The sequence below is a fragment of the Barbatula barbatula genome (assembly GCF_947034865.1).
Source record: "Barbatula barbatula genome assembly, chromosome: 1".
Classification (NCBI taxonomy): Eukaryota; Metazoa; Chordata; class Actinopteri; order Cypriniformes; family Nemacheilidae; genus Barbatula; species Barbatula barbatula.
In genome coordinates, this window is record NC_136766.1 from 14,033,157 (window position 1) to 14,050,572 (window position 17,416).

At 38.2% G+C, this 17,416-nt stretch overlaps 2 protein-coding genes across 4 annotated transcripts in view; one reads left to right on the plus strand and one right to left on the minus strand.

The window, feature by feature from the left end:
* The window catches only part of phkb (phosphorylase kinase, beta), a 55,611-nt gene extending 44,131 nt beyond the window's left edge, over nucleotides 1-11,480 (minus strand). Inside the window, exons 1-5 of one of the 2 annotated variants that reach the window (XM_079456860.1) lie at nucleotides 11,317-11,480; nucleotides 10,575-10,665; nucleotides 8,827-8,913; nucleotides 5,523-5,661; nucleotides 3,527-3,626 (exon numbers count right to left, since the gene is read on the minus strand). In XM_079456860.1, the coding sequence (XP_079312986.1) occupies nucleotides 3,527-3,626; nucleotides 5,523-5,661; nucleotides 8,827-8,913; nucleotides 10,575-10,629 (381 nt within the window). In that variant the 5' untranslated portion in view covers nucleotides 10,630-10,665; nucleotides 11,317-11,480. The remainder of the gene's footprint in view (nucleotides 1-3,526; nucleotides 3,627-5,522; nucleotides 5,662-8,826; nucleotides 8,914-10,574; nucleotides 10,666-11,316) is intronic. The other variant, XM_079456859.1, reaches the window with a different exon arrangement.
* The window catches only part of itfg1 (integrin alpha FG-GAP repeat containing 1), a 110,623-nt gene that overhangs the window by 3,486 nt on the left and 89,721 nt on the right, over nucleotides 1-17,416 (plus strand). The window contains exons 3-8 of one of the 2 annotated variants that reach the window (XM_079456883.1): nucleotides 11,590-11,692; nucleotides 11,958-12,042; nucleotides 12,130-12,263; nucleotides 12,361-12,418; nucleotides 12,573-12,647; nucleotides 12,728-12,822. In XM_079456883.1, the coding sequence (XP_079313009.1) occupies nucleotides 11,590-11,692; nucleotides 11,958-12,042; nucleotides 12,130-12,263; nucleotides 12,361-12,418; nucleotides 12,573-12,647; nucleotides 12,728-12,822 (550 nt within the window). Of the gene's footprint in view, nucleotides 1-11,479; nucleotides 11,693-11,957; nucleotides 12,043-12,129; nucleotides 12,264-12,360; nucleotides 12,419-12,572; nucleotides 12,648-12,727; nucleotides 12,823-17,416 lie in introns of those variants that run through there. The other variant, XM_079456882.1, reaches the window with a different exon arrangement.

The following is a 17,416-nucleotide window of genomic DNA, read 5'->3' on the forward strand; positions in this document are numbered from 1 at the left end:
GAGACTTTCTCAGAGTCAATTATTAAGAATGTCTTCGTGGCTACCTTTACTATACCCGTCAACTTCTATGCAAATGAGTTTAAAAGAGATGTGTTCTTGTGTGATGTGCATGCATTAATGCTGGAATAAGGTTAGAAGTAACACCCAAAACATATAGGAAGTATAATCTGAGAAGATCAGACATTTCCACTTTGTTATGCCTTTTATCTGTTTGTGACATATTTTTCGCAGTGTGTGATATGCTTTTGATATGGGCCGCTTGCGGCAATAAACACTCATGTTAAATATACCTAGGGAACTGATGATATGAACAGTGGTGGCGTGTTGTGAGTTTATTAAAGAATAAAACAATGTTCTTTGCGAATGCCGCATAGACGCATGTTAATGAATACTGCAATGTGTAATTAACTGAATAAACGAGGCATTATAATTAAGACACAGAAAAGATTTCTTACAAATCGGGTCTTTGGGGTCAGAAATAAATTAAATGGAATAATTTCAAAGGCGTAATTGCTCAGGTCTGCGTTGAGAGAGAGCAGTTAGCTTCAGAGCAACGGGCCACAGAGAAAAAACTGAATTAATGTGCGTTTGGGAAAATGAGACAGCATTTAATATTAGGAATATTTAAGTCTTTGAACCAACAGTGATCAGCGTATCACAAATAATGACCACTAAATGCGTTCAATACACTAAAGGTGAAAACCTGGAGCTTCTGCAGGTCAAGGCATTTATTAAGATAAAAAGCACGAAAGTTCCTAGAAAAATGCAAACAAGGCACCAAGTAAACAGGCTGTAAACATCTTACCACCCAAAATGCCAATGGTGTAAGATAGTGACAAAGAAGCCCCGTCCCTTCATCTATAACAGTTTTCTATGAGCTACCACAGACTTATTCAAATTTTCACAAATCATAAAAAAAATCTAAAACATACCACAGTAACCATTAGAACACCATGCTATTTACATAGTATTCCTTTAAACAATTACTTTAAACATGGTCATATGTTATAATCGTGTTTTTTAAAATGTGTAATATGGTAACAGCACAGTCGTCTTTTTAAGTACCTTCAAGTACTGTGAAAACATTTTGCTATATTAATATAGTAATCAATATATTGTTTATCAAAATATCATGCTAACACCATAATAACAGTACCATGGTACCAGGGAACTGTTTTGTACGCTTCTTCGCTCTTTCTGAGAACAGCATGTATATGCATAACTGAACATTTCCATTTAGTTGATGATGCAAAACATACCCAGCTGGTCCAAACAGGAAGCCCAACATCTCTGTAAATGACCACAGCCAGTCCGGGCGGCTCGCCATGGGAACATTGTCAAAACCCTAATTGCAGCAACATTCGGATGTTTAAAACTATGGAAAAGCCCGGCTGGCAGCTAGCCAAATTCAACCCACGGAAAGCCTTTTTAAATAATGCCCAGTAGATTAGCATTCGCTTTACACAAAGCACACACACTTGTAGGCAAAAACCTACTCTTGACTGCTGCACACCTTTAACTTTCCAGTGAAAAAAAAGATTGCTGTGCAAAGCCTTATCACAGCCAGTATGAACCAAACAGACAACGAGTTTGCCCCAGAAATGGATGTACTGATAAAATGCAAAGATGCACCACAAGCCGCTTAGGATAAAAGAATGCGCCAAAATGCATAAATATAAATGCAAATGTACACAACCTTAGACCTATTCACAGCACAAAATAAATGCAAGATGTACCAACAGAGAGAGGACAAAATGTTTGGCTGAAGTCAACGCGAGATGATAAAACCACAGATTTCGGGATCTCAGATGGAGGGCCGCACAGCGTATTCAGAGACAGTGTCCATCAAATCCCAAGCGTAGGACTGTAAGCAGGTACACGCCAGAAGAAATACCAAAGAAAGCCCCACAGCATGTAAAGACCTCTTCTTGTAAACCTCAGAATTGTAGAACAAGCCCAATGTTGCTTGACTGAAAGAGTGGAGGTTTAGAGGGAGTCGAAAATGTAGACAGTGATGGTGTACAATCACTTTGAAAGCCAAGCTATGGTGTATTGGAATCTGTGGAGCTACATATGGAAATGAATAAAATAGCAATATCACTCAAAGCAATGGATCCAAACCAGTCTAGAGCAGTTTACATCATGGGTCTTCAACCGGCCGTGGAACTGCAAGGAGTCCACTAATTCTCAAAGGCAACTTTTTGTTAAAAATGTAAACCATGGGTATAGAAATATTACAACCAATGCTCTCTTTAAGCTGTGCACGTGCGCAGGACTCATTGAAGCTCCCACGCATTTCAATTTTTACCCCTGTGCAGACAAAAACACCCATTCAGGCAGCAGAAGCAATAGAAGAAACGTTACATCTGCATCATAAAAACAAATTAGGGTTAGAATCAGTGCATTCTCTGTCTCCCGACAAATTCAGAGTTAAATATGAAACAAAGAGGATTCTCATATATTTCTGAACTTCTCTAAATTTGTTAAAGCTCTAATTTTACACCGCTTCTACATTGTAAACTCCGACAATCGTATATGTGTTTAAAATCAATGAAACTTGCACCGTGTACTGATGGTGCACGTCAAACAAGTTGTTCTCCTTAGTCTGATATGATGCTTTGCAGAAAAAACTAAATTTTCATGTAACAGCTGCGACAATGCTGATCCCCGAGAAAGACAACAGAGCTCACAATTATAAAATAGCGGTGTGTTCTGCAACACACAGAGAAGCGGAAGGAAAAAATAATTATACTTAATAAAACTGATTTTTACAATAGAATGCATAACATCTGCTCTGGATTCTTTCCTATCCATAGACAACCTCTATCTCTAGGTTCAGGACAAGTAAATGTTTAATTGTCCATCTGACAGTCAAATGTAAATCGATGATATTGAATATCCCTTAAAATCAAACAATCTATATTAACAATAAAAATAATACACAGAAATGTATGTATGTGCAACAATAACATGCATAAAAGTGCTAATGTAATGTCTTAACATAATATTGCTGTGACAATAAGGGTTGTTTCTATTTAAATAGCTCTGTTTACACATTTAGTATAAGGAGGTCCCTGCTCCATGCATCTCTCATCTAAGGGGTCAGCTGTGGCCTAGTGGTTAGAGCGTTGGTGTTGTGATCAGAAGGTTGCCGGTTCAAATCTCAGTGCCAGCAGGTGATGACTGAAGGGCCCTTGAGCAAGGCACCTTACCCCTGATTGCTCTGCAGTAATGTGTCACTGTAAAAAAAAAACTACTTGTAAGTCGCTTTGGATAAAAGCGTCTGCCAAATGAATAAATGTAAATGTAAATGTAAGTAGTCCTTGCCCCGAAAAACGTTGAAGACCCCTGGTTTGCAGTACCAATTGCAAGTTATGCAATACAAGCTGGAGGGTTAGATGGCGCATGGTGCTGTATTTCAAGAACTGCTAATAGTGCCATTTATAACAAACCGAGCCATCTAAAAACGGCACAATTAAAGTGTGATGTGCAGAGGTGCGGCACAGTATATAAAGCGGTGACCAACCTTATCAGACTGACGCATATAGCAGTACATAATCCCTCGCATGCACTTGATGGCAGAGTGCTCCAGTTCATGTGTACGGCCCATGTCATCGTCAATGCGCCTGCAAGTCAAACATTCTATGAGTTTCGGAGAAACACATTATGCCGTTGTCAAGGAAAATTCTTTATTAGAAGAAAACATTTAAACAAGGGTAAATTGGTGATATCAGGGTGGTTTATGCTAGTTAATTTTAAAATTAAGAAGTCAGGAGTACAGATCACATCATTATCATGTACTATAGAAAAGTACGCATTTAAACCAAACATGCAAATGTTTATACACACAACGAAACCTCACATATAGCACACACATGCAAACCACCCACATATACTCCTACAGAGACAAATTGAGAGTAAGTAATGGACTTAGGCCTTGCTGTCAGATTGAGATCATCTTAATTAAACTCCTCTGACAATGCTAATATGAAGAGGTGAAGACTGATGACTGCGTCTCTCTCTGATATACGCTCTCTCTATATTTACCCTCGCTTTCGTCCTCTAGAGGAAGAACCCTCACCGTGAGAGAAAGGAATAGAAGAAAATAACAGTTAGTCTTCGGTGTTCATCGAAGTCTCCTCCTCTGGTGACCTACTGTAAATCGCAGCTATTTTAAGCATTTAAAATGAAACCTTGACAAGGGCCCTGAGAGTTTAGGTCAGAATTAATATGGAAGGACTGGTGCCCTGCTTCTGACAAAAGGGAGCTTGTGTGTGAAATCAAAACACAAAAAATAGGAATAGGCTTACACTTTACAATAAGGTTGTATTTGTTAACCTTAGTGAATGCATTAGCTTACATAAATAAATAAAAAGGAATAATTTGACAACATGTATTCATCTTTGGTAGTTAATGCTAATGCAGTTGTTCATGTTGGCTCATAACTAATGTTAACAGATACAACTTGCTTTAGTTGTAGTAAATACTAAAATAACTAAGAACTAACATGAATAAATGCATCAAAAGTATTGTTTATTTATTGTTAGTTCATGTTAACAAACACAACTCTATTGCAAGTCTTTGGTTGGCTCATGGACAGTCTTGGTTCGATCAACAGAAAACGGAATATGAAAAACATGCTATAGATGCCAAACAAAAAAGATTTCCTTGAAAGAAAGAAGTTAAAGAGACAGTTCACCTCATCAAATTCTGTCATCAATTACTCACCCTCTTGTCATTTCAAACGTTGTCATTTCTTTCTTCCGCAGAACACAAAAAAATATATATATTTTGAAGAATTTTGTTAACTGGCATCCATTCACTTGCATAGGTTTTGTGTCCATACAATAAAACTGAATGTGTGCCGGCGAGTAGTTTTCTTTAAAATATCTTCCTTTGTGTTCTGCGTAAGAAAGAAAGTCATACAGGTTCGAAATGACAACATGGTGAGTAAATGATGACAGAATTTTCATTTGTGGGCAAACTATCCCTTTAAGAAGCTGAGAACGAATTAAGGTTCACCAGTTAACAATACTGGGAGTTCTGCAAAACTTTGCCCTTTATGGACAGGAATAAAAAAAAAACTTATTAAATATTATCTGAAGCATAAAGTGGAAGCAAAATAGTTTAATAGTATAAAACACAACTATATCACTGTAAAATTATAACAATAGTAATCTATAGATAAAAATAATGGTGCAGCCTATACAATAATGTATTAATTTGTAAGATTGCAGCATAAAAACAGTGCTATATGAAGGTATAAAATTGAACCACGGCTCCCATTTTGTGCAGCAGTTTGCCATATTACGGTATATTTGTTGTGCTTTTTTTGTTATTGATCTGACAGCTCCAGGTCTGTCTGGTGTGCTTGGCCAGGTACCCACCTCTCTTTTCAAAACATTTACATTTAGTGGCTTAATTCTGGCATGCTGAAGGATCAAGGTTTTAACGTGGAATGTGATATAAAATGTTCTCAGGTTTTATAAAGACAAATCCACACATTATTGAGAGTATCTGACCTGTATGCCAAAGCCAGGGCCCAGATACTGGCAGCACAGTAGAGCGAGTCTTTGACTTTAGCTTCCTTACACCCGGAACACGTCTTCACTGGAAATAGACCAGTGGTGGGACTCTGGTAATTCAGAATGGTGCATTTCACTGGAAGAAAAAGAGAAAGACACCCCAGAGAACATGTGGTTTATTTTTATTGATGGCGTTACTGTCAAAAGCCCAAAGAGTGAGGAAATAAATGAAAAAGAAACAGCAAGTGCCTCCTTAAACACTTACCTTCCGAATCTGTTTACACATGTTTGAAACCAATACTGATTTACTGCATGTTGTCTGCATGTATAATTTATTCACAATTCAGATAACTCATCTCAACTCAAATGACGAGAAAAAAGACAGCACATCTTTATCCATCACTGTGACCATCATGTTAAACTTGCTCGCTCTCTCTCCACTGTGATTTCTCTTTACTAATGTATAATCAGGCTGAATAGGGCACTTCATTTTTCATCAGCACATTACGCCAGCACAAATGAATGGGACATTCATTCCGAGCCATCATTTGTTATGTAGAGTTTGGGTCAATTCAAAGAGACAGAGCCAGCAGGGCTGGGGGATAAGGAGACACTGGGGGAATTAGTCAGAATATTAATATACTCTTCAGAGAAACTGCAGCCAGGATTCCGCTGACTCCCCCAGAGGAAGCCAGCATTCCATCTAGGGCGATAAATACATCTTTATCTGATTAGACCTTGTTCTGTAACTGTGGTTGATGCTGGCTGGAAGACTGCGGTTTGAGAAAAGTTTCACAGCAGAACAGGTAGAGAACTGAGAAAGCCCGGGTCGGGTGTAAGCTGCAGAGTTTGTACGAAACCTATATCAAAGTCGGCAGGAAAATGGAAATCGATGGAAACGTCACATGGAATTGTTGTCCATTTATTCACTTTGCAGACATGTTCAACTAAATTGATTTATAAATAAGGATAATACAAGCCGAAGCAATTCATCTAAGAGATGAATGTCATATCAAACTTCAAATACTGGAATAAAGTAAATGTAAGTCTTTCCATACAGAATGAATAGCAAAGGTTGAAAATGATTTATTTACCAAATGCTTTTTCACAAAAAATATAATATTACTGTGTATGATATAGAGATAGATAACGCTCCCTAAAGCTGCCTGTCTGGTCGGAGATCAATTCATTCAGAAAAATCTGCAGCGTACCCTGCTATTATCGTCCATTTTCCTCTGTGCAAACCTTAAATTACTAATCAAGGACGTCTCATTTACACTCATTTCAAAGGCACCGTGCCTCTCAGATGCAGAGGTGCAAACACCTGAGCAATAGGTTTCTTTTGTAGAGATAAGAAAACAAAATTACATATTATTCACACCCATCTGTGGAATGAGAGACAGAACACGTCATAGCACTCTAGATGCAAATGCTTTGAAGACTGCATCTCTCTTATCCTCTATCAGCATAATGCACCTCTAAATCAACCCCAGATGTCAGAGAAACAAATAGGCTGTTTTTACTGGGAAGGGGGGGGGGCGTGACGGGGGGTATCACAAAGTGTCGAATAAGGAGAAAAGGGCTGGAGATTGAAACAGAGGAAAGAAGAGGACACAGAAAGAAAAGATGCCCATTAAAAGTTAAAGCTTGTTTTCCACAACCTTAATCTTGTGGAGGCAGGGGACAGATAGCAGAACTGCATTCACTACAATCAGGCAGGAGAGGGGTAAAGAAGGAAATGAGAGGCAGTGAGGCATGATGTCATTACCACATAAATAGAAAAACCCAGAAACAGAGACAGAGAAAAAGACCAAAGATAAAAAAGCAAAAAAATTCATTCAGACTAATATAAGAAGTTCCCAAAAACATGTCAGTGTGTATTTCGCAATGTAATCTATTTCTAACTATTTCGTTTCAGATAGGGTGTGAATGCATCTCTGATAGTCTTCGTTTAAACGCAGTAACAGAGGATGATTGACTGTGTGATTGATCAGAGCAGCTGGTCGCTACTGACTTACATTTCAACGAAATGGAGTCTGCCAAAACTTTTACCACCTGAATTATGCAACTTATACCATTTATCATTGTAGGATACTTCTTTTATGGAATGAGATGGGGATTCACTTGTAATAAAAAAAAGAGGTCACTCAGTCATATGCTTGTCTGGAAATGAGAAACATCCTTTATGTCACTCTTTTTGTTCGCTCTCTTGTGCTCTCACAATATTAAACGAGGGGTGTGAACCTCTTTAAAGATATAACTTCTGCAGAACACCCATTTCATATAGCTGTATTTATTGCCATAGTCAAAAATAAAATGGAAAGAGGATTAGGGATGTTTGTGTGTGTTTGAGAGAGAGAGAGAGCGAGAGAGAGAGAGAGAGAGAGAGAGAGCGAGAGAGAGAGAGAGAGAGAGAGAGAGAGAGTGAGTGGGTAAGGAAAGATGAGTATTGATTAAACGAAAAATGCACAGAGAAACGCAGCAATGAGGAACCACACTAGCGACAAGTGCATTTTGCTAACGTCTTTTTTGCTTGGACTAATAAATCTGGCCAGGCATTATAATGAAATGTAATGGTTGGGAGACATTCTCATGGTGAAATTAGAAAACATCTTATTGTCATAATGACTTATTGTCATTTTTTCTTGATAATAATTGAGGGGACACTTACTTCTGTAGATAGATCAACTTTGTTCAGGTAAGCCAGGAATCACTAGGAATAGGAGCGTATATATAGTGCGACACCTTTGTATAATCTAAATTCTAATTAAAGTTTTAAAAATGGTCAGGAAAAATCTCAGAAACCTTCTTAAACATCTCAAGAAAACATATTTTAAGATTTGAAGCAACTAGCCTGGCAAATTCAGTGAATAGCCCTGTTTCTGTATCAACCTTTTACCATCTCAACATTAGTTTTATTTTCAGTTGGACTGGTTATAACAACCTGTGTGCAAATGGTTTTATAAACTGCATAAAGTCAGTCAATCCGGTTGCAAAGCCAATTTTAGTCAATGTCAGCTACTTTTGCATTATGCATCACATAGTCAGTGAATGATCTTGGCATCCATTTGATGAATGATAAATTCCTCATTAAAGGTCATAATTCAGATTTCGGGAGATGTTTTTCCACAATTCAAAGTTACCCATGACATTTAATCTCCAGTTCAACCATCATCATTAAGCCTATGTAAAACATCCCTACACAAGAGAGTTCGTCTCTGTACAGAGGAGAATTAGAGGTCGTAAGAAAATATTTTGCCCATGAGATCATCAAAATGACATTCAGGAAATGAATTCTCACCTGCGTTATAGTAGCGGTCAAGTTTATCCCAAAGGGGCTCATCCTCACGATGCAGTTTGGATAGCTTAAGGGGTTCATAGATGGAGCCTGATAACAGAGAGCACAGATATAAATATTAAATCATGATTCTCATAGTATAACCAGATATGTTCACGTGTCCCAGGAAGGATATGATGTGCTTACATAAAAACCTGCATAGTTTGTTGATAATGCTACTTGGCCACTTTGGGCTATTTGGCATGCTGAGGTTGAGCTGACACACCAAAATCAAAATGTGGTTCATTTAGTCTCTGTAACCTAAATGGTTTTCTGTTCAATATACAATGCTAAGAGCAGCAACATTTAGATTTACTGAGATGCAAAGGCAGCAAAGCATGCCAGAAAAACAATCAAAGCTAAACGCTATTGTCCGTAAGATGCATCTGTCAAACCAAACATCAGTGCAAACACATGGTTTGATCCTGAATTGAAGGCACTGGCACACTCAGTCTGTGAATAATGGATCCTGACACAAGACAATTCAGCTTTTTCTGTTTCAGTGAGTTAAGTTTCAGGGAAACCCCATCATCTGGAGCACTATTTCAGATGAATTTAACTTTGGAGCAATTTACATTTTAATAGAATCGACCTGGGGTCAATACCTCAGGTGCTGAAAATTCACATTTCCAAGCAAATTAGCATAATTCCCATCAGCTTTTAAGCAGCAGGGACAAAGACATCTCTTTAAGATAACTCAAGCTAAGCAGCACACATCCAACAGACAAATGAAAGATACTCCTTGTTTTAATTTCATCACATTGATAAAAAGTAGCCTGCTTTAAGAAGCACAGGTACCCTCTGTTAACAACTTTGATTGGACATGAGAGGTACTGGATTGCATACTGATTTGATAAGGAAATTCCCTTCATGATGCACCAAACCTTTAACATGCAAAACCCTTTTAAATCTGTTTTATATACAAGACACTAGTGTTCTTTTTTCTGCAATAGAAAAAGAACATTTAAGTTTTTATTTTGCAATATTGACTCTTTTCTGTACCAAGATGGAGGTGTGAATACATTAACAATTTCTATCAATTCTATCAAGACATCAGACCGTTAATAGTATGGGATGTAACAATATGAAAATCTCGCTGTACGATAATACTTCGGTATAAAGCCCATGGTACGGTATTTATTGCAATATTTCTAATGACAAATGATGACCATCAAGCATTCTCTTTTCTTTATCCTCTAATCATACATGTTACTTAGAGGTATGAGTTACAGTATGAGATGGGTCAAATAACCCAAAAGTCCCTTTTATAAAAAAAGCTATTTCACCAGATAGACCTTGTCAAATCTATTATTTAGAAGGCCTATAGTTTCAGACAGTCATTTGACCACGATAATATTGAGACAATTTTGCTATTGCGATATCACGATATTGATAATATTGTTACATCCCTAGTTAATAGTGTGTTTGATATCAAACGCTATACACCAAGCCCCGGTTTTACAGAGAAGGCTTAAAACTAATCCCAGACTAAAATGTATTTTGAGCAGTCTTAAATTAAAATAAAGTGCCCTGACATATCTTAAAATATATCAGTGCCATTGTTTTGTATCAAGATGCACATCACTAATGTTTAAGCGACTCAAATAGCCTAAATTAACTGAGGCATAGCCCTGGCTTAGGCTAAGCCATATCTATGAAACCGGGCCAAAAAGTCGGCTTATCCATGAATTAATCACTGCAACCCAACTTACCAAATTTCTGGAGTTTGCGACGGGCATTCTGTGCCTCGCTCGAAGTGTTGGCCATTGTTCATTAGATGATCCTACGCCAGTATTAGTTAAACTACAACATTAGTGTAATTCAGAGGGTTAGTAGAGCATTCGAAAAAAAGACCAATTACATGGAATCACAGTACGGTTTTCAGCCATTACAGCAAATGAGCATGCAAATTCAGAAATTAGGTACTAGAAAGGATGTGGGTTTACTAACGTGAGGCAAATGAGATGACTATGAACTATAGACTATTATAATAATGCCACTCTAATGTCAATGGTGAAAAATGTCAATTTGTCCTCTGTAGCCTTCCTTATTTATTTACACTACAGTATGAGTCTGTCCTACAGATGGAAGCGGGTTCAGAGTTCACTATATTTTTAATGACATGCTTGCAGTTTCAAAGAAGCACAGAATGAAAAGGTTTACAGAAGCCTTTTTAAAACATTTAATGGCTAACTACGGTCTTGGTTTACCCTTAAAAATTCAAAGGTTGACTCAATAACATTGACTGTGCAGATAGGCTCTAAATATAGCGCCTGATCAGCGTAGACTTAACGCCTGACCTTTGGGCTCTGCTACCTGCTTTCACAGACACATGCAACAACATAACTCTTGTTAATACGTTTCTTCAACACGAACAGCGGCTCAAAATGCACAGGATGTACAAACACAAACTGCATAATCGTGCCCAATGTCATGCATCTTAAAAAGCCAAACCTGATCGCTTAGATCTGGCTTTGAATTCCAGGAGCTTCCAGCCGACATCTGCTAAGCTGGCCATAGTGACACCAAAATACAACATCACGGCCTGGCTGCCGTAAAACAACTCACACTGTCGCAAAGTGTATATCTCCCTGGTTTGCTTTAATGCGACGTGCCGTATTCCGGTTTGTGTTGGTCGTGCTACTAGCAGCAATGTTGCTGTCATGGAATGTGTTTTTGTCCGTTTTGTTGTACTTTGTTGGAAGACATGTGACGTTTGCGTTACAGGACGTTACTAAAGATTTATTTGGCTCGGAAAATTACGGCACCGTGGCGGCTTTCGGTGACTTTAACTCAGATAAACAGACTGACATCTTCATCATCAGAGAGCGTAAGTGCAGTTATGTTTGTAACGTTAGAGATACAGAGTCTGAAACGTAGATTATGCGTAATGTATTTCACACAAAACGTAATGTATTTTAGTGTGTAAGCTTTCATAAGGTGCCACTGGACACTGGTGTTATGTCAAGTGACATTGAGGTGTGGTTGTTTGTTTAGTTGCTATACACTTCGGATACTCATTTTAGAATGTGCTTTGTTTGTATTTAGTTTCATCGTTTTTGTAATTGTAATTGCGTTATGTATCTGTTTTTCAGAATCTGAGCTGTTGATTTTCTTGGCTGATCTCAAAGCACCTTATTTCAAACCTAAAGTCCACTTGACCAAAGAGGTCTTTCCTCGGTAAGAATACGCTCTAGTACAGAATTACAAAAACCTTTGGGTGTTTTTAATATTAAGAATGCATTGTTTTCGTCTCTGCTCTTCTAGTGGCATCAGCATCAGTAGTGTTGTCCCGGGTGATTATGATGGAGATTCACAGATGGATCTTCTTCTTACTGCCCACCCCTCCGATCCCTTAGAAACAACTGTCTTTATCTTCTGGGGACATAACCAAACTTTAAGTAAAGCATTTAGATTAATACATCAAAGCAATAAGCATGGTATAATTCATACAACAATTGAATAATGGATTTGCCTCTTTACAATGTTCTCTTTTAGACCAGAGTGAAAGGTTAGATCTGAACAAGACCTTTAAAGATGAGCCCCTTGTTATGGAGTAAGTGTATGAATTTTTAAATCAAAATTACATGAGATATGTATTAGAGATTTTTACGTAAAACCTATATTGGTGTTTAAATAATTCTTTATTTGCTTACAAATATATGTATATATAAGTCTTAAATAGCTTAATTGCCTCTTTCTATGAACAGCTTTAATGGCGACATGATTCCAGACATACTTGGAGTTGAGGGTGAATCATTAGTGGTTTGCTATCTCCGTGCCAGGTAAGGCTGTTGTCCAGATATCTGTTCTTGGTGACAGCGTCATGACAATCATGTTTATACTCTGTTTTTTTGTTATTCAGGAAACAAAGATGTGAGAAGGCTCTCGGCTCTAATGTCAACATGCGTGTTCCTCATTCCAATGCTTTCATCGATCTTAACAAGGACTTTACAGCGGGTGAGTAATGCTACTGTGGTCTTTCCTAAACTCTGCCTTGCTGTACCCTGTTTGCTATGTGAGTTGAATTGTTACTGTTAATACATTTTTACTGTTCTGTAGCTTTCAGTTAGCTTTGCTGCAAATGCCAGGTTGAAGCCTGGTCGGTGAGGGAAACCCTGATTGCCGCTTGATTTATTTATGGGTTGCAGTGCTGAGAGCACTGAGAGAGTTTTGCCCATCACCACTTCGAACACTTAGGTTTATTATAAAAGATACTTCTCAAACTGCTTAATGGTAATTTTTGACATTTGGTTTATCGGTCACACTTTATTTTAAGGTCCAATTCCCCCTGTTAACAAACTATTAACTGTGACTTTTGCCTCAATAAACTCATAATTTGTTGCTTATTAATAGTTAGTAAGGTAGTTGTTAGTTTTTGTTTTGTACATTAATGTTTTTTTTAGGTTTACAGTTTTGTAGCACAGGCCAGACAGTTGTAGCACACGTATAAAATGTCTCTTATACTAGGAAAAAATATACTAATATAATATACAGTGCATCCGGAAAGAATCCACAGCGTTTCACTTTTTCCACATTTTGTCATGTTACAGCCTTATTCCAAAATGGATTCAGTTAATTATTTTCCTCAAAATTCTACAAACAACACCACATAATGACAACGTGAAAGAAGTTTGTTTGAAATCTTTGCAAATTAATAAAAAAATAAATAAAAAAAGCACATGTACATAAGTATTCACAGCCTTTGCCATGACACTCAAAATTGAGCTCAGGTGCATCCTGTTTCCACTGATCTTCCTTGAGATGTCTCTACAACTTGATTGGAGTCAACCTGTGGTAATTTCATCTGTAAATGGAAGAAGTTTGGAACCATCAGGACTCTTCCTAGAGCTGGCCGACCGGCCAAACTGAGCGATCGGGGGAGAAGGGCCTTAGGGAGATGACCAAGAACCCGATGGTCACTCTGACAGAGCTCCAGCATGTCTCTGTGGAGAGAGGAGAGCCTTCCAGAAGAACAACCATCTCTGCAGCACTCCACCAATCAGGCTTGTATGGCAGAGTGGCCAGACCGAAGTCACTCCTTAGTAAAAGACTGCCTGGAAGACTCTCAGACCATGAGAAACAAAATTCTCTGGTCTGATGAAACAAAGATTGAACTCTTTGGCCTGAATGGCAAGCGTTCTGGAGGAAACCAGGCACATCTCATCAGGCAACAACCATCCCTACAATGAAGCATGTGGTGATGTTTTTCAGCGGCAGGAACTGGGAGACTAGTCAGGATCGAGGGGAAGATGAATGCAGCAATGTACAGAGACATCCTCGATGGAAACCTGCTCTAGAGCGCTCTGGACCTCAGACTGGGGCGAAGGTTCATCTTCCAACAGGACAAAGACTCTAAGAACACAGCCAAGATAACAAAAGAGTGGTTACAGGACAACTCTGTGAATGTCCTTTAGTGGCCCAGCCAGAGCCCAGACTTGAACCGCAATAAGGCTGTAACATGACAAAATGTGGAAAAAGTGAAGCGCTGTGAATACTTTCCGGATGCACTGTATAAGAAGCATTAATGTGCACTTAACTTTACAACTAATGCACGTGCGCACACATTGCCAAGAAAACAGGGACCACCGCTCCATTTATCAGTTTCAAATGATCTCCAAATCCAGCGATATATCCACTGTTTATATAACATTCATCACCCAAATGCAGCAAACAAATAACACAACTGAGCTTTGCTAACATAGTGCTCTCTCTCTCTCCTGCACACATGTGAAAGTGATTTGTGCGCATGCTCTTTCTCCCGCTCTCCATGGTTGATGCTCTGTCTAAAACACTGGTAAATGTATTCTTAGCACAGACAGTTTTTTCGTAGCATGTACAGCCCTGGTTTTAGGTATTGGATAGGATTAGGGTCATTCAGAATATGTGCTTTATAAGTACTAATAAACACACAATAAGCAAATAATAGGCATGCTTATAAGCAACTAGTTAAAAGTGAGAAATGGTCTCTATACTAAAAGTGATACCGGTTCATCTTGTGTTTTTTCTCATGCTGTGTGGAGGTCACAAAAAGTTCAGAATAGAGTCTTGCCAGTACTGTTACATTGTGTGCCAACTCTTTTATCTAATATTAAGAATATTTTTTGTCTTTATTTGTGGTCTAGTAAGTCTTCGGAGTCTTTGAAAAGAAATATACAGATTAAAATACTGAAAGAAAATGACGTGGTTTATGTTGAATGGTTATAGTTTCTCTCTCCATGTAGGCCTGTCATCAAGACAGGATATTTTTAGAGCCTTGTGTTTTGTCTGAGAAATGAGTGTCCCATTTTTAGCTGCTGGTGTAGTTGGGAGTGCCTGTGAAGTATAGAATCTCTAGGTATTTGCACAATGGCTTGCGTTGTTTGTTTTAGCTTTGGTGTGCTGTGTAATTAATAAGCTGCACAACATTTTGAAAAATGTATTTTCATACCGTACCTGCCCTGACACCAGAGAAGAAGACAATAACAGTAATATTATGTCAACTAGTTGATAATTCGGACTCTTGGGACCCACAGCAATGCAACACCTCCATTATCTGACAATTCAGTTACCTGATTCCTCTGATAAAATCATGATTCAAGTGTGTTAAATAAGAGACATCCAAAATATGCAGTGCTCTGTCTCCCCATGGCTAAAAGTGAGAACCACTGGTCTAAAGGGCGGTTTAATATCATCTTAGCTTGTTAAGCCAGGAGAGAAGTACATTTCAGCCATGAGCAACCTTATTGTAACAGTCTTCTATCTTTAGAGCTATCTGTGTGTTTTTTTCCTTTTTGAAGTTTAAATCAAATGATATTTCATGAGCTGTTTTTGAATTCATAGCCATTTTCAAGGTTGAATAATTTCCTGGTAGTCACATACATTTGACGGTAATATCCTATTGAAGAATCTGCGTACTCGGACAGAATTTACATTTAAAAATGTCTGACAGGTAGTTCAAAGCTAGATCAAAAGCGTGGTCATTTTTTTATCACAGTGACTGAATGAATGGGCCGTCTCATTCTCAAAAGTATTTAGAGGTCAAAATGTTATTTAATCGCCTATATCAGTTTTCCATGCTAAGACAAAGCCCCGATCTGCAACAGAGATCATCTCCCGCCCTCTCGGCAGGAGCCTGGCATCACTGCCATCCTCAAACCATCTGGAGGCTGTTCTGCTGCCACACGAACAGGCGTACTGTTGGTTCTGATTGGCAGCCAGCAAAGAGAAAGCTGCTCTGGACTTCTTCAGCTGTGAGAAAATCACAGCAGATTAGCAAGAGCCCAGAAGTGAAATAAAGAACACACCCACGACAAAATCATTCTCCACTTACTCTACAATTATGGCTGTCTGAGGTGTCAGGAGTTGGGGTGAGGGGGATCACCTCAGTGGGGTTGGAGGAAGGCTTTTGGGAAGAGGTATTGGCTAAAGGCTTAGGTACTGTATTATGTGAAAAAGGCTGCCTCTTATTTTATCTGGTTTCTGATTCTTATGATTTAAGAGTGGCTAGGCCTATTATGATATTTGATGTTTAATTGTATAATAAATAATTTGATTTATGGTAGGCCTGCTCCATTATGACACAATTAAATCATAATCACGATTATTTTGGCCAATATTGAGATCACGATTATTTAACACGATTACTCATTAACCTTTAAAACCTTTTAAACTCTAATTTAACTGACAAAAGTTTTTTAAAGAAATAGCACTGCTGAACCAATGTAAAGTAAAAGGTGTGCGCTGTGGATTTATATACTACAAGAAAAGAGAGGATCCTTGCAAAGTGGAATGCGGCACAATAATCGTTTACCTAAAACATTTTTTTGGGCAAAGGATTTAAGCGCTTTATATCGAGTTATATCGACAACTACGAGGATAAGTAGTTCAATCTAATGTGGTGTGCCGACAGCTAACGTTAGTAATTTAAGAGTTATATTAAATATGAATTACCTTACTTAAATCCCCGGGAAGACTTGAAACGGCAGGTTATTAAAGTAACAAGATTATAACTGTTAGTTTATAAGTCCTGGCTTCACCATAAACTCAAACTGTGAGGTTTATCAGCTTTCCTCATGGATCTGTAGCACAATGACTTCATCTGAGCCCTGATCTTTATTACAAACTAAGAGGGGGAGAAAGTTAATACAATTGATAATTCTATACTAACGTTACACTTAACATAAACACGCCGCTAACTAGCTTAGCCACTAACGTTAGCTGTCAGCACACCATAATAAATTTGACTAATTATCCTCGTAGTTGTGGATATAACTCAATATATAGAGCTTACATTTTTTGTCCTACTTGGTGCTTGGAGCAGGGGACTGGGCATCAATGATGCGGTGTATATCATTAATGCTTATTTTTGGCAGATCTTGAAGACATCTTGTAAACACTGACATTTTGTGCGGTGCGAGAGAAAACCGGAAACTGACATCCCGACTTTTAGCGACAGCAGAAGTTTTGCTACGCTTGTGCACATAGTCTATTGATTGTCTGTTTTAGGGCTTTGACACATTACTATTTATTAATGAATGAATCCCAACTTAACTGCAGTATTAGATTAATACAC